The following is a 22,186-nucleotide window of genomic DNA, read 5'->3' as shown; positions in this document are numbered from 1 at the left end:
ATTGTTGCACAATTTCTTGGAGCTGGGTGGCAAAAGCAGACAGAGCATTTGCTTGATTGGATTCCATGGTCCCTAGCTGTTGCTTGATATTAGCTACAATTTGTTGCAAATTTTCAACAACTGCCAATTTTGAATTTTGAGCTGTAAGATCATGGACCTGTCTTCTGATATCCTCAAACAGGGCATGCAGTTCATTAATATGTTGATTGGTTGGTAGAGTGGCAACTGTCTGAGTGAGTTGTTTGATCTCTGTCTGGATATTCTTGATATCTTCTGATTTCAATATCCTATTCACTGCCCTCTTAATATTTTTAAGTTCCTGCGATGTAGGAAGATTTGATACAGTATTCTGCAAAAATTCAAGTGCCAATTTCACATTGTTTAATTCAGAAGCATCAGCCACATTTTGCATAGCATTTTGGAGCAGGGCTATATCTGCCTGAGAGGGTGTGGATTGTTGTAAAATTTCAAGTTTTGTTTGGATATCATCTATCAAGTGATGAAAATGAGATAGTTCAGATTCGGTGTTGAGGTTTTCAAGCTTTGTGATCTGTTGCTGGACACTGACAAGTGTGTCTACAATCCCAGGCAATCTGGATTCTAGTACACTTGCCAAATCACTTTGCACCGCTGCTATTGTACCTTCAAGATGGGTTATGGAACTTTGAATTTTTCCAAAATCTTCATATGTTTCAAGTTGCAGCTTAATGTTGGCAACACTCCGAGTTATTGCATTCAAAGCATCAGAAGATGGCAAGTTGTTCATAAAATTTTCAAGTGTCTCAATTTTTTCTTTAACCTCGGCTATGGCATTGTTCAGAGGGTCCAGATTAGGTATTTGGAGTGACTGAATCTGTTCCTTTAGAGTGGAAATCACTAGATCAAAATCTTCTTGTGATTTTATGCTTTTGACAATTGTTTGGAGCTGTGCCTGGACATTATTTATCTGCTCTTCCAATTGCTGTTTCAATTGCTCAGAGTTGTTAGCCTGGGTCTTAAATTTGGCTTGAAGAGCTGCTACAGCTTCTTCTAAACTTTGAAAATTATCTAATGTGGCCAGATCAGTATATTTCTGAAGCAATAATTTGAGTTCTGAGTCAATTTTAAGAAGAGGGTCCATGCATTGTGATTGTAAATTTGTAATTTCTAATTGAAGACTGGCATTGAGTGTGGTCTGTAAAGCTTGCAAATCACTTCTCAATTTCTTGACTCTGACATCAAGCATCAGAATCTCATCACTGTGATCTTCATGTCTTGTATGGCCAAATATATCATTAGGCATTTTCTTTTATTGGTTATTTATTATAGTGTATCTGATTCTTAATTCTATAAAAAAGGGTATAAGCTTGTCATAAGATCCAGGGACCTCAATATATAAGCAGTCACCAGCAGAAACAGTATATACAGTGCCAGAAATCATGTTTGAGTGCTTGATTCTATAAATATTTCTCCCTACTGAAATCTTGACATCGCCCTCGGGGGGTTGTAATAAATTGCAATTGACCACCTACAGGTAATTGGTAATGATTTAAATTATTGTTAAATATGTACAACGTTTTGCCTGTTTCATCATCATTATCTGTAAGTATGCTGTTCAGATGAATAATTAACAAGCCACTCAGTTTAGACAGCATATCAGGAGAGGGTTGCGGTGTTGGTAGCTCCATAATACCTTGTTTCTTGAACCCAAATAAGTTCATAGGCATGTTTATTTATTTCAAATCATGCTCTGTAATTGGGCATTGTTTCCCATTTTTCAAATCACAATGCCCCCAAGGTAGAGTATGTATGCAACATGATAAAATGCATCTCTTATCATCATGTGGGTCCAGGGCCACTTTTCTTACAATATTGCTAGTCAGCAAGTGATCCACACTCTGAATTCTATTTTCTGATGTTCTAATTGAACTCTGTGATTTGATGCAATTTTTATAATCTTCAAATACAAGATCTTTTTCCACAGTCACTCTGCCAATGCCCTTGGCCTTTTTGGCAACAGTACTACATGTTTTAAAACTGTACACCTTGGCACTTAACCCAGCAAATTTCACAATAACATCACCAAGTGTCTCATCTTTTAACTTGCCAGGCACCTTTTTGTTGTGGGGTTGAATCTTTGTATGTTCACTGGTATCAAAGTATTGAAACAATTCAGGCTGTGCCATATCTTGATAAACATCTTCTGTTTGAATATCAAGAATAAAACTATCCGTGTCCATGTACAATAATTTTACACGATCACCATAAAAAGGTTTCAACACATCATAATACAATTTTAACATGTGTAATTTGGACAATTCCAATATCACAGCCCCTACATAAATAGGTTTATCAAACTTAATCTTTGTTTTCATCATGTTGAAAAGTGCCATGTTCTCATCATAAATTCTTCTGTAATTGAAGTTGGGCTTTGCAACCAATTTTTTGCTCCGGCTGGGGTCAGTAATTATTTTAACATCGGTATGTTTTCTGACATTTTCTATTGTTTTGCCATACACTGAATTCACCATCAATTTAAACAAGCCCTTATCAAATTCGCTTTTTGCAGATGTTCGAAGCTCCGTGTTTGTATCAATGTATGGTTTCAACCATCTTGAGTGCCTGAACCTTAAGACTTTGCCAATTTTGGTCACTTGAACACCATGATGCATCAGGAACTGGAGGTTTTTGTAATATATAACATAACCCTGTTTTGGCTCCAGAGTCATCATGAGCTTCTTCTGTTTAGAACCAGGTGAGCACTGAACCTCGGGAATTGGGGGCAGATCAGAAAATTTATTGTGCAAATCATCAGGAATTATCAGATCAGCCTCTAAGAAGAGGCCATAGTCACTGTCATCAAAGTCCTTAAGATCTTCAATATTGAAATCTTCGACCCATTCAAGCCCTGCATATGGCAGTTTATCCATCATAGCGTGACCATAGAGGTTGTTTGCATCCACATACAGTATAAAATTTGATGGCCGTGCTGGATCATAATCAGGCATATGCTTGTTATTTGCTCTGGCATATCTCTGGGAACATTGCACCATCCCCCCTCTTATACATTGCTCCATAAACAGATACATATCTTGATCGTGGATCAGATCCAATTGCTTTTTGGTGTTGAAAAACATTGCAGACCATGCTAGGCCCGGAGCACTGTAAAAATACATTGGGTCCAGTCCATAATTTTGCATAGAAGATTTTCTGAATGCCTGCAGTATATCAGCTAAGAGAGTGACATCAAGTTTTAAATATGCCTTGTGATAATCACCAAATGTCTTGCATTTTAAATTGTTCCACATCAACTGGGCATGGTGATAATCTTCATCAGTGATTCCAGATCCTCTGATTCTGCTGTAAAACTCTTCTTGTGGTGGCAGGGAATACTCATCAAATTTAGAAGAATTTGTGATATAGTCATATGGATATACACCCTTCCGCCTAATTAATTTCAGGTCCTGATTTGGAAACATTGCACGTGTGATTTTGAATTGACCATCAGATAATTGAGTGGCCAGTGTATCCAGGCTAGCAGATAAAAATCTGTAAGAATCAAGAAATCTTATGTGAATAGGAACACCATCAACTTTAATTATCTTGCTAATAGATATATATTTCTCATCATTTTCAGCTAAAATATTTAAATTCTGCTTGTCAAACCCCTCGTACCTGATCAGATGATGGAAATCATAATTGGATGCTCCGTGGCAAAATATGGGGATGAATCTTGGTCTCTTGATCTGAATATTGCAGCTATTACACAGGGCCATTAAGAATTTACCATCTGTATGAGAATGGTGATGAACCTTGATATTTGTATCTGAAAATTCACAATCACATACCGGGCATTTTTCTGCATTGTTGAAATCCTCAATCTGTTCCTCTGTTAAAGGCAACATGGGCTTTGATATTAATAAGATGTTATATGCTATGTCACGGCACTCATTTTCTATTCTATGTGCAAATATTTTGATGGCATCTGGTCCCTTGTATGAATATTCTTTAATGACAACACCATCCCGTACAACCACATAACAAAAGCTGGAAGGTTCATGCAGCTGGTATGGTGTAGCTGAAGATTCTTCGGGATCTGGATTGCAGAATGCAAGAGATTTGAGATTTGATTCGGAATCCCAGACAATATATACAGGGTGTTCCAACAAGGCTTCATTCTTTTTGAATTTGCAATTTTCACTTGGATTGGGCATCACCATATGAACAGGTTTATGGTTGCCACAGTATTTCAGATGCTCAATTAACTTGTTTTTAGCAATTTCTGCACTCTCTTCACAAACACCATTCACCATTTTTCGACCATCAAAAACAGTTAAGCATCTTCTGCACAACTTAAATATTTTTTTATATTTGTCTAGTTGTGTTCTCACTAAAGCTTCAAGATTATGTATCAGAGTGTAATGATATGTACCACCCCCTTCAATTAAGAGCAGATCAATCGGAATTGCAGATTCATCATCAAGTGTACTGATTCTGAGAGGTGCTATCGGGCAATTGCCAGTGGAACAAGTAAATACATTAATAGATAATTGTTTGCCATCGATGTGCCTGGCCTTTTTTTCAAATTTATCAATATTCTGAACAGACATTGGATATTCCAAACCCTCTATTGCATCGTCAAAATCGTGCTCATGCTGTTTGTAATAAGTTATTCTCTCAGGATGGCTTGAAACTGGATACAAAGCAGCTAATATACACCACAAAAAGCATTTCTGGTCGGTGTTTTTTATATTGACCACGGCTCTTTTGTTTTTGATATTGGCAGGTAATGGCAGATATGTAGAACCTTTTAATGGGCTGAATTCAGAAATATTAACATATAACTTGTGTGATGAACCGCATAGGCTCCATCCGGACTCTTTTGCCGCAAATTCAGAGTGTTTGATATTTAATTGATCTATCAAACTGCTTATTATTGTGTCTAAATTTGCATTTGAATATACCGGTACAGTTTCTGTTGCGTGGGGGTGTGTAAATTTTGTGTCATTTGGTTTCTTATATTGTACAAACAATTTGAGAAAAAGCTTATAAGAGCCATTTTGTGCATTTAGAATTGCCTGCAGATTAGGATTTATACTGTTCAAGAAATTCTCAATGCCACATCTTGGCTCCGATACAAACCGATAATCCCTAAGTTGGGTATTAAAACTGCTACGGATGGGTGGTGCATGGCGTGGCTGCTTTGCTGCTCTGGCATTAAGAGGTACTTCGTGCCTTCTTTTCAAACCAGATGTGGATGGTTGAGGGGGCAATGTTGATGACTGTACAGAGCAAGTTTCTTTATGTTTATATGTGAAATATTCCATGTTATATTTTCTTTTGCATTTGGGGCAAATTTTTGTGGGAGTTTTGTATTTGTCTGGATTACAAATTTTTTGATGCTTGGCCCAATTAGAGCTGGATATATTCTTATTGCACTGATTACAATATTTTTGATTCGGCATTTTTGTTGTTGTTTATTATATACAATTTCCTGGGTTTCAATTCAAAACTTTATACTGAATAAAAAATATCAGTTGGGTTCAGCACTGTGATTTGTGTGTGTGTGTATGTGTGTATGTGTATATACACTTAATATTTTTGGCTTTGGTATTTATATAAAATTTCCTGGGATTCAAATCTAATCTCTATGGATTAATATTAATAATATTAATCTTATGACAGGTTGTAAAGCCAATAGCCCACAAGTGTAAAAATCATTCACATTGACCCAGCGCAAATGCCTGCACGGACATGCATGTCTTGAATAGCAATAACCTTGTTATGTATAACACGCTGGGACAAATATAAGCTTGACTCTAAATATGAGTGGATTACAACAAATAACAGATTTTATATTGTTCAATATGAATTTAAACCTGTAAGTATGAGAAGTACTGTATCAACACATCTATTCTCCTCAGTCAGTCTCACAATACTGAATGACGCAATAATCGGGAATTTCTGTAAATACTGGCGCTGAGGGCAAAGCAAAAATCAATACTACCGTCTCGGGAATTCCACACATTGCCACAGAGGAGAAACATGCAAACACGAAGCAATTCTAGAGGTAGGCTCTGCATATTGCATTGTTTTAATATTAGATAAGCAAATTGAATAGTATCCAATTAAACTTAAACCTGAAGTAAATATGTATAGGTAGGTATGGATACAAGTTTATAGACAAACTGATGCAATTTTTGTAAATCTGCTTGAGGAGGAGTTTGATATTTTCCGAATTATAAAATTGTTGGGTTAGGCAGGTGCTACACTTGAACAAATAGACATGTTAAGCAAGTTTTAAGTATAGCAAATCTGCTGGAGAGGGGTTCGTACTTTCTGAAAAATTCCCGAGGGCATTTTTTACAAAAATCTTGAATTATAAGAGCTCCACGCTTGAACAAAAAGCTCATGTAACCATGTTGAGCAAGTTTTAAGTGTAGCAAAGCTGCTGGAGAGGAGTTCGTACTTTCTCGTCCTGTCCCCACCACAAACCCCACTACTTTAGTTTGAACGAATTACATTCTCTATATTCTTCTGTTCTCTTCTATGCACTCTAAGTTTATCTCCAATGCATGTAGTTCGCAGTGCCACATCCCTCCTGGCCAGGGACGGTGCAAGGGGCGCACCCCCAATTTTCTTCCGCACCCCCTTAGCACCTCCTATTCAAAACACATGTTGAAAACATTAACTCTTACAGTGTCATATGTCGTAATCACATTGAGCGCCCGAATGTTAGGTATTGTAGTGAGACCGCTGTTATTATATTCAACAGTCAAGCATTGAAAGAGAAGCCGCATATCTTTTCCTGTGCGGTCGGCAATCTCTAGAAAGAGCTGAGGCCGCTGTTTTTTTCTTTCGTCAGTATTGTTGTTAAGAATTGTTTCTTATTTTGTTTTAAGTGGCCTGTTTATGTTTTTCGATATTTGCTTACAGCGCAGAGAGTTCTTCTTTTTTTGGCCTTGTTGTTAAACGGTTTTATTGTCCACCTACTTGTTCCTTTTTTCTCAAAGTTGCACTGGAACAAAAATTTCAGGTGCTTTCAAGATATCATCAGCTTATTCTCGGGAAATAATTTAACGCGAATTATATCCTGACGGGTAATTTACCTGTTAGTACGTTCTGTATGTTCCACGTAACATGTTTAGTAAAGTAACATTTCAGACTTTGTCGAGGAGCCCAAAATTCGCGAAGTAATGTTACAGTTCGTTGATGGAGATAGTGCAGCAGAAGGGGATTTTAACAAAGATGAAGTTGCCGTGCACTTCGCTTTTTGTCATGACACAGCAGCATCTATGGCGCAACCACAGGGGGGCAGGGAGAATTACCCCCAACTTTGGTCAGAAATCAATTCTATGGGGGGCAAGAGGGTAAACATTGAAGTAAAAAAAGCAAGGCTAGCTGAATCTAAGAATAGCCGGACAAAATGATGCTCAAGATGGAATTAGTTTTCATGTATTTATTTTTTCTCCCAAAGCACAAAAAAGTGGTAACTTGTTTACATATTTTTAGATAAATTAAAAACTCAAAGTTTCTGTGAAAACAAAATTTTTACATTGTTTTCATTCCTAACGTTGTAACATGCCGTAAAATTGAAACATTCATTATGAAAAAAATTGACACGGGGAACTTTTCTAACGGTGGAAGCGGTCCCGGCGCCTACCCAGCGTCGAATAACATGGGTACCTGGGGGAAACCCTGGGGGGTAAAGGCGGTCAGGGGCGTGATGCTGATCACATCACCCCCACTCACGACCGGATCAAGAAAGTGTGGGGCGTTACCCCCACACCCCCTATACGCCTTAATGGCGTGGTGCTATGCACAGGGGAACACTTTACCTTTTTTTACGGTTTTCTAATTGTCATAGGTGATGGTGGTGCTCAGAATTTATCAATACTTTAAAGCATATTCGCCAAGGCAGCTGCACAGAGAGGCAATTACCATCGTCGATTTAAAATTTTATGTAAATAAAAGTACGTTTCGTAAAAAAAAATCGTTAATTCGTAAAAGTTAAGAGCCGTAGGTAGGGGGGGGGACATTATAAATATAAAATTTATAAAATAGAGAATGTGGCGCCGTATTAAATTAATATTGTTCTCAGTTTGAATAATTTGGATCTAAATATTTTCTTGCGATCGAAGCGAGCAATATCATTCTTTTCTGTAATGCATTGTAAATTTCCAGAGAGAGATGTAAGAACAACTATGTACTTCAGACTGTTACTGCATGAACAATTGTTTGGATGAAATGGAGCGCGCACATTTGAGAGATTTATATATTTTTTACTGTTGGTCTGCTATGAGTTGAATGAATTGATTATGTAATGCATTTAAATAATATGTTATATATGAATTAAAGAAACTTTGAATACGTGCACATATTGCACATGTATTTTCTTATTTTTTACGTCGCTTCATGTTGAATCTGTGTAAAACATATGTTGCACGTACATGTATGAAAGTTATACATGTCATATGTACAAAAATAATTATATTCGTCATGCATTTTCTGTATTTCAAAAATACAGTTTGTGTGCTTGTTTTTAAGTATTAGCTAATGTGAAATTGAACGTGGTTAAAAAATATTTCAAATCGTTTGTCCAATACCAATGCTTTAGCTTCATTGAATTGGTGTTTTAAGTCCACTTTATGCACAGAAAGGCTAATTGGGACTCCACCGTGTCTTTCTAAATATGGCTCATTATGTGTATCATAATACATTTTACACTTATCTACATTATTTTCCCTTCTACTTTCTCCAGGCTTGTTTACTTTATCTCTATTATCTAACCTGTCCATCCTTAACTCTTGTGCTGGAACTTGATCATCTTCAGGAGATCTGACTCTTTTAGCTTGTTTCCTAGATGTTTCTTCTATAATGGTTTCTTCTATAACAATTTCATTGTCTTCTACCAAATTTGTTATAATTTCTACCTGATTATTAAGTTCCATATAACCTCTGGCATCCGCCATGACCTTACGCAAATCACATTAATGTGTATATTTCCTTTTTCCTTCAACTTAAATAAGTATATGGGTTTAACTCAATTACAGTCACAAAATTCTCTCTTTAGAAACAGTACTCACTGAATTAACAACTATTAATATTACCACAATATTACACAAACAGCACAGTTTCCATCAACCACAGGCTATCTTCCCCGACAACATTTTATGGTTGTTTAAGAACTTACTTCTCACATAACTTCTTCTTTTAATTCAAAGAGGAAGTTATGTGACTGTGTTCAAAATTCCATCAAGTGAATTGCCGTTGGAAATTAAAATGTAATCATTGGAAACAGAAGTTCTTTCTTTACAGAGGTCGCTGGGGATAATATTCTCCGGAAGCAAATGCAATTATGAAGAAAACACAATCACACGATTAGAGTATGTGTTTGCACTTTCTTGATGGTAAAATTACATGCATAATAAATTCAACTTCTCTATTCTTCCTCAACCTCTATGCTCTTTCCACAGACGCGGCGTAAGTGTTCTGTTTATTCAAAACATAAATGAACTCAAGCATGTTACACCAAACAATTACCGTATTTGCCGACCCCCTTTTTTTAACACAGTCTTGAGGATAAAACTTTATCACTGAATTTATAGTTAATTTACAGTATTTTTCTAATATAATGTAATATGTACGTAGGTCTACTTTCAACAAAAAACCTACCTAATTTAACTAGGAGAGTATACATTTTATCTTCATCACACTCTGCAAGGGATGAAAAAACAAATGGTCTAACTTAGAACAGAGACATTCTTCAGAAATGAAGATAATAAAAAACTGGGTATTGGTGTATAACACGCACCCTGTTTTTCAGGCCAATTTTTGAAGGAAAGAAGTGCGTCTTATACGCTGACAAATACAGCAATTAAAAATGGCTGAACTATATTTTTGTTCTGGAAAAGATATTGAAAATTGTTCACTAGAAAGTGTTAAAGAAACATCTTTGTGACGAAGTAACTATTGAAAAGAAAAAAATTGTATAAACGTACAATTTGTATATCTTCTACGTACTTACAACATTTAATTGTTTATCATTACAAACTCTTTAACATAAAATAACCCTAAACTTTTTGATAAATTATTTGTAGATATAAGTTGTGAAGAGGATATCATAATTTCACATCTTTCTTAAAGCTGAGGAATAAATTCCTGGTGGTAATCAACCGCCGTCATATAGACAGAGAGTATTATGAATTTCAGGTGAACTTTGCACGGTCCAAAATTAGAAACGATTACCATTTCTTATTTCTATGTCTGTCCGCTACAGCAGCGGTAATGGCAGGGTGCAAAATCCTGGGGGGGACGGGGAGATTTCCCCTCCACCAACAATCTAGGCCTCAAAAATCACCCCACAAAAAAATTCAGGGGGGAGAGTTTGTTACAACAAACAAAAGATAAGCAATTTGTTTTAATTTCAAATATACTGTACTAAGAATAATATCGAAAACATACACAAATTAGTGTAGTTGTGAGTGTTCAATGCTTTTTCTCTCTCAAGAGATCATTAACAAATCTACATCAATATGCACAATAAAAGTAAAACAAAAATGCAAAACAATAATAATTATGAAATCTAATTGATTTATATTAACACAAAGCAAAAACTAAATAAGAACTTACACATAATAAAACATTCTACTATTTCATAATTTATTAACATCTTTAATCAGTTAGTAAGGAAGTAGTTTCCTACTTTATAATATCTGATATATATAAAAGTGACAATTTTTGTGTAATTAATAATGATAATATATTTTTAATTCAGTAATTTCATTTAGTATTTTATTTGTACTTTAAATAACTTTATAAATATGTATATCGTATATGGGGGAAGGGGAGGGGTTTGTAGATTAATATATTTCTCCCCCCCCCACCAGTCTAAAATGATTTTGCACCCTGGGTAATGATGACCGTTGCAGGATCAACAACCACGAATTATACGCAATTAAACTTTCATGCAAGAAACAACATTTTGTCTAAAAATATCATAATGTTTGCGTTTCTTAAAGATACATAGCAAGATTAAGGACCAATTTATCACAAAAAAATTGTCTATGCAACTTAGAATTCCTTGACCGCAGCTGCAAAATTGCAGTCCAATAACTATTACATCCTCCGCCCATCTGGAGTTACGTACCTACTTTGAATAAAAAACTTGTCTCGACCTTGACTTTCCATCAATGATGCAAGTTAAAGAATGTGTTGGCGAAATTTTTTTCCTTTAACTTTTTCTTTGAATCTTCAATGCCAGGATTGCTTCTTGCACACGAGAACATGACAATGAGCAGCGTGCATAAGAAGTGACCCCAGAGGTTCATTCCAAGGTATAAAATTGGTTACGTAACATTTTTTAGTTATTCTTTTATGAACCATTTGGCACATGCTTCCAGAAATTGATTTGTCACGGTTCTGCCGGAAGGGTATGCTAGAATGTTTAGAATAAAGGCTACGTCTTGTGCATATAAACAGTAGCACTCCACATTTACTGTGCATGGCACGTTTTGTTCCATTAGACCGTGTCGTCCAGTTTTTTCGACACACCTGCCAACTGATAGAAGTCTCAGAGAGCAATTGTTTGAAACAAACTGAGAAAATTACTTACTTGCAGTTACTTCAGTGTTAACAATTACCGCATTTGCCGGCGCATAAGTGAAAAACAGGGTGCGTCCTATACGCCGATATTCAATTTTTTATTACCTTCAAGGAAGAGGCCTAGCATTTCACAAATTTGTGAAAGGGTCGAGGTTGCTGTTAAAACCAAGACCGTGGATAAAACATTTACTGGATGGTACAGAAGACAATTTGTTGTATGAGCAGTAAGATTCTGATTTAGAAAAGGTTTCAAGTGACTCTTCATTTAGCTCTGTAGATTAATGTCTGGGTTTTGACAAGGAAGATTAAAATGTATTCATTCCTAGTTACCAGTGATGTGCGTCTACGCGTAAACAACGATAGTCTACATTCTACACGTAGACTATTTTATACACGTAGACTAGGTAATCTATGTAAACAACATGGTGAAAGGTGATAACTTAACAAAGGGCGCCGTAAAATTGAAAGAAAATTATACTGCGTATCAGTTGCTGATGTGTAAAGAGAACTTTTCATACTCTTTCTTCCAAATTCGAACAATTTCTCACCTACGAAGAAACCTAATATAGGAAATATACTAGTGTTTTATGGGAAAGACACTACTCTTGCCTCACGACTGCCATCTGTTGTTGTTTTTGCATACTATTTATCTTCTTCACTAGTTGATGATAGAAGAGAAGAGAAATTTTGTTGTAAATAGGATTCTTTTAATTTCGTTAGGAACCAATATAGTTGAAAATGTCACTTTCCTTTCATGAAAGCCTTGAAAGTTAATTTTAATGCACTTTAGATTGTCTACGTAGTCTATGTAAACTACAACCAATGTAATCTACGCGTAGATTATGTGTAGACATCGCATGGAGACGTAAACTTATAGTCTACGGCACATCACTGCTAGTTACATTACGTAAGTTATTAGTTGGAAGTACACATACATATTACTTTACATTTGAAATACTGCAAATTAGTGATAATCTTCAGTTATAAAGCTTTTCCTCAAGAATGTGCACAAGAAAGGGGATGCGTCCTACCTATACGCCGGTGCGTCTTATACGCCGAAAAGTACGGTAGTTACTATTAGTCTAGCATTTCTATGTTCTGAATAGTCATGAGTAGGCAGCGGAAGTTGATGAAATGTCATCTTTTTTCTGACATCTCGGACACGATGTCCATTAAATATACACAATATTACACTTCGTCTAGAACCCAAGAAAGGTAATTTTAAAGTGCATTTTTTTGCCAATTTTCAGGTTTTAGGTCATTTTCCCAGATTTTCGGCATTTTCCCGTCATTTTTCGCAATATTGGGTGTATTGTTTCGTCATATTTTGTCACTTCTTTCATTTTGGTAATATTCTTTAGTCTTTTCACCAAGGTGAACATAGGCCTACATGTATCTCGCAGGATTTATTTTTCTTTACAGTGCGACAGAAACACACCGCACTACCAGGCAAAGATGTGGGAAATTAACGCATTTTACACCAATTCATTCATTCATCTATGACTTTTTCATAAAATTGTTTAAAATTATTCGGTTGTTCCCATTGGAAATCCTCGTTGCATATTTCAATTGAATGTGCATGTGGTATCATTTGGTGCTTTTTCTTTTAAAGCCAAATTGAATTTTGTTTAATTTCCTTTTGATTTCAATTTTTAACCTGAAACTAACAAATTTTATGGTCATTTTTTGCATTCTTTACGTCATTTCCCCCCATTTTTTAGGACATTCTATAGGTCATATAGCCTACCTATATTTTTTAGGTCATCAACTTCCGCTCTCTAGTCATGATCATTTAGCACCAGATAAAATGGTTTCACACGTGGCAATAGTGTGCCTTATTTTCTAACCGCCATGCGTCGTTTGGAGGGAGTATAATTCATAATATACTAATATCACAGAACATTTTTTTCTGGAGGTACTCCCTCTCCCCGTCCCCGTCCCATCCGTTTCCGACAGCGGTGTGTACGTGGTGTGACAAAGTAATTTACATAATGGCCCTGTGAAGGGCAAAATTTGCTTCCCGGCTGTTGTCGTCTTGGAAATATTCTTCTTGTGAAACTATGCACCTCGTGATACGATGCTCCCAGAATGCCTTGCGGTAACGTTGTCGCATTGCGTTGGATGTCAAGAATGTGAGCAAATCTTTGTCGCTTTGTGCCTTCAGGACATTTTTTTAATTTTGGAAACAGTTAGGTGAATAAGGTGGATGGCCCATATTTGTAACTGATTTGTTAGCCAGGGACTCGCAAACTATTAACGCGTCATGCGCAGGGGCATTGTCGTGGTGGAGAATTCACTTGTCAGGCCAGGGTTCGAGTATTTTCCTCCGAACAGTTTCTACAATCATTGTCACCGCTTCCACATTACACAGTTTCAGAGGCGCAACCATGAATTTTTGTCTGTGGTGGGGGGCAAGTACCAGGATAAATGTACCAATAATAATAATTTTAATAATAATAATGTTAATAATAATTATTATTATTTTACTAATCATAAAGCTAATAATAATAGTGTTATTATTATAACATTATTATTATTATTATTATTATTGATTTGCTTTATTTTACTTCGCTTCTTGTGTCACTTTTAGCTAATTTGCGAAGATGGGGATGAGTGATGATATGGTGAAATTGATGAATGAACACTCGCAAACATCCATGCCCAAGCTGGGATTCGAACCCGGGACCAACATTATTATTATTATTAGTAGTACTAGTAGTAGTAGTATCAAAGACGTTATTATCCTCGTAAATTACGCAAAAAGGGGTAGAAGTTGGTGCTAAAGCATTTGTGTGTGAATAAACGATTTGAATTATTTTTTCAACACTTTCAATTTCACATTAATAATGGAAAAGAAGCACACATACTATTTTTGAAAGACAGAAAGTGCTTGATAAATGCATTCCAAATATAATTCTTTTTTACATTAATATGTACGTATAACTTTCATGCACGATATGTTTCACATATACCTAGGTATGCAACATGGAGCGAAGTGGACACTAAATTTTGTACGTATTCAAAGTTTCTTTAATACATATATTATATACAACATATATTATTTACATACATTTCACGACCTATTCATCCATCTCACAACATCCAACGGCAAAAATTACATAAATTGTCAGCCGGCCCCCTTGGCAGAGTGGTTAGCACATCGCGCTACGACGCCAGAGGTGCCGGGTTCGGATCCAGGCCTGAACATGGATGTTTGTGAGTGTCCATTAATCAATTTCATCATATCATCACTCATCCCCATCTTCGCAAATTAGCCAAACATGGCACAAGACGCGAAGTATAATAAAGCAAATCAATCAATAAATACATAAATTGTCACAAATGTGCACGCTCCCTTTCCTCGAAACAATTGTTCATGCATTTAAAACAAACTCAATTATTTCTCTGTCTGGTAATTTGCCTACAATGCATTACAGAGAAAAAATGCTAAATTGAGAGCGAAGCGAGCAAGAAAACTTTTGGATCCAATTTTTTTGCAGGCTGAAATCAATATTGATTTAATAGGGCGCAAATAATTTCACGGAACGCCATGCATTCTCTCTTTTACAACTTTTGTGCCTCCCCGATGGTGTAGTGGTAACATCGTCGCCATGTGATCAAGGGGTCACGGATTCGATACCCGGTGGAGGCACAGTGGTTCGGATACCAATTTAAACTGCAGGTCCAGTCCCGATTAGCCTTTCTGTGTGTAAATTGAACTTACAACCACAAATCAATCAGTCTTACAACTTATTTTCATTTAGATCATTCGGCGCCCAGGACCGACTCGCGCTGCTACCTATAGCTACGGTTCTGAGCTTGCTAAGATTAAGAAAAGGAAGTAGGTATTGCGAGCGAAGCGAGCATGAAAATGTTTTGAAAAGTATTTTTATTTGCATAAAATTTGAAGTTGTGGGCCGTAATTGCCTCCTGCAGGTACACTTGGCCGTCAATGTTTGCCCCCCAGAACTCATATCGGTCCAAGGTTGGGGGTCAATGCCCCCTGCCCCCCTGTGGTTGCGCCACTGCACAGTTTCTTCTTGTGCAATGAATTAATACTGAACTATCCCCTTGTGATCAAAGAAACGCACAAGTATATCTTGAACTAAGACCGAGACATGCTTCTTATTTCGGCAGAGATGAATTTTGTTTTCGGTGGTATTGAAAACACCACGTTTCATCACCCTAAAACCCTATCAAACATCTGTGCTTTGTGTAGAAGATCAGATAAAATGTGAAGCCGATTTTGTTTCTGATTGTCTGTCGAGTTTCGAGTCATTATCCTTGCTTTTTTACTACTATATCGTAGCCACGGACAATTTCTCTCGTCTGCTCGGGAACAAACAGCGTACTTGGTCTGCGGCTCATGTAAACGAATGTTGAGTTGAGCATGTTCAAACGTGCTTGTGTAAATTAGTTTGCCTGACTCAACACTCCGACACGCTGCAGCCAATCCGAAAATTACGAGAGACACACCTTGTGCTAAGACTTCAGTTGATCATTTAATAAGCTGTGAAAGTTGCTTGCACATTACGTTCAAGTGGTAATCCAATCCATAGAAATTGTGGTGATGTGTATTGCGAATCAATGGAAAACGCTGGTGTTATCACACATTACTAAATGGAAAAATGTGCGTCCGAAAATGTAGACATTTCTTTGGCATCTCAAAATCCATAAATAATGTCTACTTTCGTTTCCATAAAATTTGCAATGTAGAGCAGTATAATTTTGGAAACTCTCGGAAGAAGTTAGGACCAGGTGAGCTCATGCCTGCGACAGTCATTTCCCTGGATATTTGGTGTTCAATTTTCATTGCAAAATTTCAGTACTTAGGTTTGTTTTAGTATATCTATTGCTTGTGGCCTTGTTTAATGGTGGTGATTAGTTCGATACAAGTGAAATTAACGATAGGATCATACGACACGCTACGCTGCACGATGAACATTTTACGATGCTATAGCATTTTGAGTTTTACGAGACACGCAGTTCCTTCAACGAATCGCTCGATTGAAACCTTTCCAGTGGATTACACAGTTCAACGATTTCTCAGTTCCGGAATATCTGCATCCTGTTGCAATTATACACGCTGCTTGCCAGTCGTATATGGTCAGCTCAGGTGATCGCATCTAAAGCTCTCCTTGACTTCTGCTTCCAGGTGTGCCACCATGAAATTCCTTACAGAAGGCTTCCAAAAACTAAGGTAACTAATTCATGCCATCTTTTACGTAGCGGTTCTTGCGTCACCATAGTGCGTATCAGATTCAAAACTGCCAATTTTATTTTCTGAAATACAATGGACTCTTTTTAATTCAAACTCCAAAGGGACAAGAAAAAAATGCGAATTATCCAAATTTCGAATTAATAAGAACATGCATTATTAAGGAAAATCAATAAAATAAAATTACTGTATAGTACAGTCTGTATAAACAAGAATAATGAACATCAATCAAGTACACTTTACCGTAAAAATTCCATATTTTGTACATCGTCCTACAGTGCAAGCAAGACACTATTCCTTTCACAATAGTAATTACGCTGCCAGTAAATGGAATTGTTTTCATTAATTTTGTTGTAAGTTGATAATGCGTTCGGAACTATCTCATACTCTTCAGCGATGTTACTTTTCTTCCTCACGCTTAAACACATTTTAAATCGGCAGCCCTAATTGATAATGTCAGTTATAAATAATATTTATTTAGGGTTGGTGTACTAGAATCCCCCCTGTGGGCACCCCTGACGTTCCGAAAAGAACGACAATCTTAGATGACTTTGAAAAAGACGTAGTTCGTAGAACCGTCTTTGAATTTTACGATCGTGGCGAATTTCCTACTGCCAAAAAGATAACGTACTCTTTACGGGACAAAATATCTTACAAAGGCTCTACAACTTCCATCTTGAGAATATTGAAACAATTAGGCTTCAAGTACAGGAAAACCAACGACGGTCGTAAATTTATGATGGAGAGAAGTGACATTGTTACGTCAAGGGTAAAATTCCTTCGTACAATGCACGAAATTCGAGTGTCTGGTGATTCGAGACCAATCTTTTCCTTGGACGAGACATGGGTAGAACAGAACCACACATTAAAATGTGTTGTTAACTTGTTAACGAATAACTTGACAATGTAACACAAGAACAATGGGCCGCTTGTGTTAAACATGCACAACAATTACAGGAAAACGATTTTGTAAGGGAGATAGATCGGGACGAAATTTTGGACCCACAGGACGACACAGAGGGCGAAATTAGTGCGGTCAGTGAGGATGAGGACAACGACGGCAGTTGTTGGAGTGACGAGGAGCCCCTGGCAGTCCCTCTGGCATAATGAGATATGATCTTTTCTCCCATTAAGTTTAATATATGTTATATTATGTAATGTTCCGTGCTCTCCTTGACAAGGCGTTTCGCTCAACCACGCTGTCTCTTTTCCGTGTGAGATTTCGACATGGCATCGCTGCAGTGCGCTGCTATTGGCTATCGCCATATGCAGGAGATTTGACGCGCACTCTAGGTTCGTCTATTCAATACACTCCTTAATAATTTTATAAATTACGAGGAAGAAATAAGCCGAACATATTTCGAACTTCTTGCTGGACAATTTGTTGTTTGTAAGGGAATGATTATATTTATAGACGAGTGTCTGAACTGGAAAGTTCACATAGATCATTTATGCAAGACCCTAAACACCGTATGTTACCAATTAAAAACTTTAAAAAATAGTTTCAATACAGTATGTATGCTAAATATCTATTTCTCAAACTTCGAAAGTATTTTGAGGTATGGTATCCAATTTTGGGGGAACTCGGCTCAATCGCAGAGGATTTTTAAAATTCAAAAAAAGAGCATTGCGTATTTTGTCCAATGCACACAAAACTGATACATGTAAACCTCTTTTTAAAAAATTCCGTATATTAACACTTCCAAGTTTGTACATATTTGAAACACTTACTTTCATACACGAAACAAAATCGAACTTTCCAAAGAACATTGTCACTCACAATTACAATACCAGACAAGAAGATAACTTCCACATTCCCAAAGTGCGGCTAACTGCATACCAAACAGGACCTTTTTACTCAGGCATCCAAGTTATACAATATATTACCAAAAAGTAACAAAAATTTTGAAAGAACCACAGTCTTTAAAAGTAAAGTGAAAAAATTGTTATTGGAATACACATTATATTCAGTTCAAGAATTTCAAGAATTAAATAACTTTATAAAATAAATTTAGATTGTATACACTATGTACTTTTACAGCATTAGTTCACTTCAAGAAATAATTTGTCATTGTATATTTTACTATTATATTATTTTAAAAAAAAATCTGCCAAATTGATGTATAGATATATATTATGTGCGATGTCAACATGTATTTTGTAATGTACATGCACCAATGCCCCACAGGGGTACTTTCGGTGTGAAAATTGCTCAATAAAATCACAGTTAAGAAACAAAAAGGTTTTGTTGCAGATGAGCGAGCGTATGCAATTGATAAAAAAAAATGATGCTATTTTTGCTGAGGGTTTTTTATGAAGTCGAGTGGAAGGGGGTTGTTGTTTGGCCTTGAATATTATGTAGGGGTATAAATCACGAGAATAACTACATTTATCCCAATCATGGGGAGGGAGCGATGATTTGGCTTCATGGGGCACCAAATTCTATTCTCGCTCCGAGCAAAGAAACTTCTAGCTACGACTCTGTTTAGGAAAATCCTTGGCAGTGTGTGCTCAGCAATGAAAACTAGCAGTTTACTTCCGTTCGGGGAATGTAACCTTTCTCGCCAAAGATAATGTTTTTTTCGCGAGAAAGGTCACCACCTATTTGCGTTCAGGGAGGGAATTGTTAAAACAGCCGAAACCATATGTGCCTTTGTCATTGTCTCGGTTTGTAAACAGGCCCGTAGCCAGGAATTCTTATTAGGGGGGGCAAAGTCAATCGTAGAGGGGGCAAATTTTTTTAATATACTGTGTTGCATTGGCAGATATAGCAGGGTACAGACGGGTACTTGTCCCCCTCCTCCAAAAGTGATATGTAACAGGAAAGGGACGATATCGTGAAACTCCAATGAACAAAAAAAAAAGTTCGAGCAACATCAAATAACAATATTTCGATAATGACTTTTCGGAATACCAAAGAATACAAAGCTAAAGTTTAACATAAATAGCGACTGCAAAAGTTTTGGGCTTCTCTGCAGAACTGATTAAGGAAGTCCATTATAAATCGTGCTTCATAATGTTTCCCTCTAGTTTCCAGTATGCAAGATTTTTACGCACAAAGGAATTTAAGGAGAATCCAACAACACCATTGTGTTGTGTTATGCAAGAAAATTCAAATTAATGAAATATTAATGGTTACATATTATCTACACTTTGATGAATTGTGTAAAAATTTGTAATACATTTTTTGCATTACAAGAGGTTAAGGTACGTATCTCTGAGCAGTTTGTTGTAATATAAGCAGAAAGGGTGTAAGTTTCGAATAAGTGGAGGTTTACGGATTTCAGCTGCGTGGCGGCAGTAACATGCATGTAATACTCGAAAATTTCGCTTACCATACAACATACTGTGTGCGCTGTTGTGACGTGATCACCACCTTTGTATGCACATTAGCGCCGCCATTTGGCTGAATTCGAAACTTACATCCTTTCTGCTTATATTACAAGTTGCTCGGAGATACGTACATTAACCTATTGTGTATAAAGGTTTATTTTTCTGACATCTCAAACAGATCACCCGGTACTTTCCAACATGTTCAATTTCATATTAGCTAATAATGGAAAACAAGCACACAAACTATATTTTTGAAAGACAGAATATGCATGACAAACTTTTTTTTGTACATATGACACATAACTTTCATGTACAACATATATTTTACACATATGCAACATGGAGCGACGTAAAATAAGAAAATGCATATGCAACGTGTTAACGCTAAATTGTGTACGTATTCAAAGTTTCTTTTTTATATATATATATATATATATATATATATATATACGTACATGTGTTGCTATGAAGTTTGAACTGCTTAATCTTCAGTCACCTCGCTGTGCGAACAGTGATGCAAGCGGCAATACTTCTTTCATTCGGCACCAGAGTGCAGCATATACAAGGCATATATATATATATATATTATTTAAATACATTACATGATCAATTCATACGCCAAATTCTCTCAAATGTGTGCGCTCCTTTTTCTCAAAATAATTGATCGTGCATTTAAGCAGCAACAATCTGAAGTATATATTTGGCCTTACTTCTCTCTCTGGTAATTTAGAATGCATTACAGAGAAGAATCATCTTGGGATCGAAGCGAGCAGGAAAATTTTTAGATCAAAATATTTGCAAACTGAAAACAATATTGATTTAATAGGGCGCAAATAATTTCACGAGGTGCCATGGCATTCTCTTGAACATTTTTTTTTTTCAATTAGATCGTTTTGGCTCCCTGGCCTTTGGACTATAAGAATAGGAGAATTTGCACTTGCGAGCGAAGCGAGCAAGAAAATTTTACGAAATGTACATTTATTTTTTTAAAATTTAAAAGCGAGAGGGCAATTGCCCCTCTGTGCCCCTGCAACTGCCCTTTGGGCATCTGGAAGAAAAATTCAAGAGAACCTTGAAAACTAATTCCATCTTGAGTATCCATTTGTACTGCTATTCTTAGAGTCTGCTAGTCATGTTTCTTTACTTCAATGTTTGCCCCCCTAGATTGGACTTCCGACCAAAATTGGGGAGGGGGGATGATAATGACCCTGCCCCCTGCTGTGGTTGCAGCACTGTTTGTGGGTGTCTCTTCATCAATTTCACGTCATCACTCATTGTCACGATTAGCTCGAAGTGGCAGAAAGGCAACGCTAAGTAACAAAAATCAAATATCCACTCCCTCTCTCTACCACCTGAATCACTATTACCAATAGGTAGACTTCAGAAACTAAAGATTAAGCAGTTCAAACTTCATAGCAACACATCCTAGAAAAACATCCAAACACATTAGGCACCTTTCATACAAGACTTCTCAAAATGTCACAACTGTTCTAGATACTAAAAATTACGAAATCATTTCCTGAAATCTGAATCAGGAAGATATTTTCTCCCCCTAATCCTAGTACGACATTATTCGGAATCCCACACACCTTAATAAATCACAAAATCAATATATAAGTGTTATTGTTATGTTGCTAGAGTAATAGAGGATATAATTGACAGATTAGTGAGAATTCCAGGTAGGAATATGTTCTGTATTTTTGACAGGGGGGGCAAAGCAGGGTCTCAGGGGGGGCAGTTGCCCCCCTGCCCCCCCTCTAGCTACGGGCCTGTTTGTAAAGAAACATTCTTTGTTGATTTTGGTGGAATACGAAGCCGACACCATTTGTGTACGGATTAACTTCATTGCTCACTGGTGCTAGCATGAAATAGCACAGAACGAAGCGACAAGACAGCATTTAAGAGGAAGGAGGAGAATATGTAATGTTTTGTTACTTGGCGTTTTGGCTAATCGTGACCAAGAGCGCCCGCAGGATTTTTTCTCAGGGGGAAAAGTCACAGAAACTTTTATTACTACTACAACTACTGCTATTATTATTATTATTATTATTA

At 36.6% G+C, this 22,186-nt stretch overlaps 1 protein-coding gene across 2 annotated transcripts in view; it reads left to right on the top strand.

The window, feature by feature from the left end:
- snu (ABC-type transporter snustorr) overlaps positions 1–22,186 on the top strand; it is a 490,105-nt gene that overhangs the window by 26,312 nt on the left and 441,607 nt on the right. The window contains exon 1 of one of the 2 annotated variants that reach the window (XM_083114472.1): positions 16,689–16,783. The exons of the other annotated variant lie outside the window; for it this stretch is intronic. Coding sequence (XP_082970598.1) covers positions 16,749–16,783 — 35 coding nt within the window. The 5' untranslated portion in view covers positions 16,689–16,748. Of the gene's footprint in view, positions 1–16,688; positions 16,784–22,186 lie in introns of those variants that run through there. 2 annotated transcript variants of the gene reach the window in all.

The sequence above is a fragment of the Lepisma saccharinum genome, chromosome 29, assembly GCF_977018435.1.
Source record: "Lepisma saccharinum chromosome 29, izLepSacc3.1, whole genome shotgun sequence".
Lineage (NCBI taxonomy): Eukaryota > Metazoa > Arthropoda > Insecta > Zygentoma > Lepismatidae > Lepisma > Lepisma saccharinum.
The sequence above is the reverse complement of the archived record's forward strand: the minus strand, read 5'-3'. Positions and strand labels throughout refer to the sequence as shown.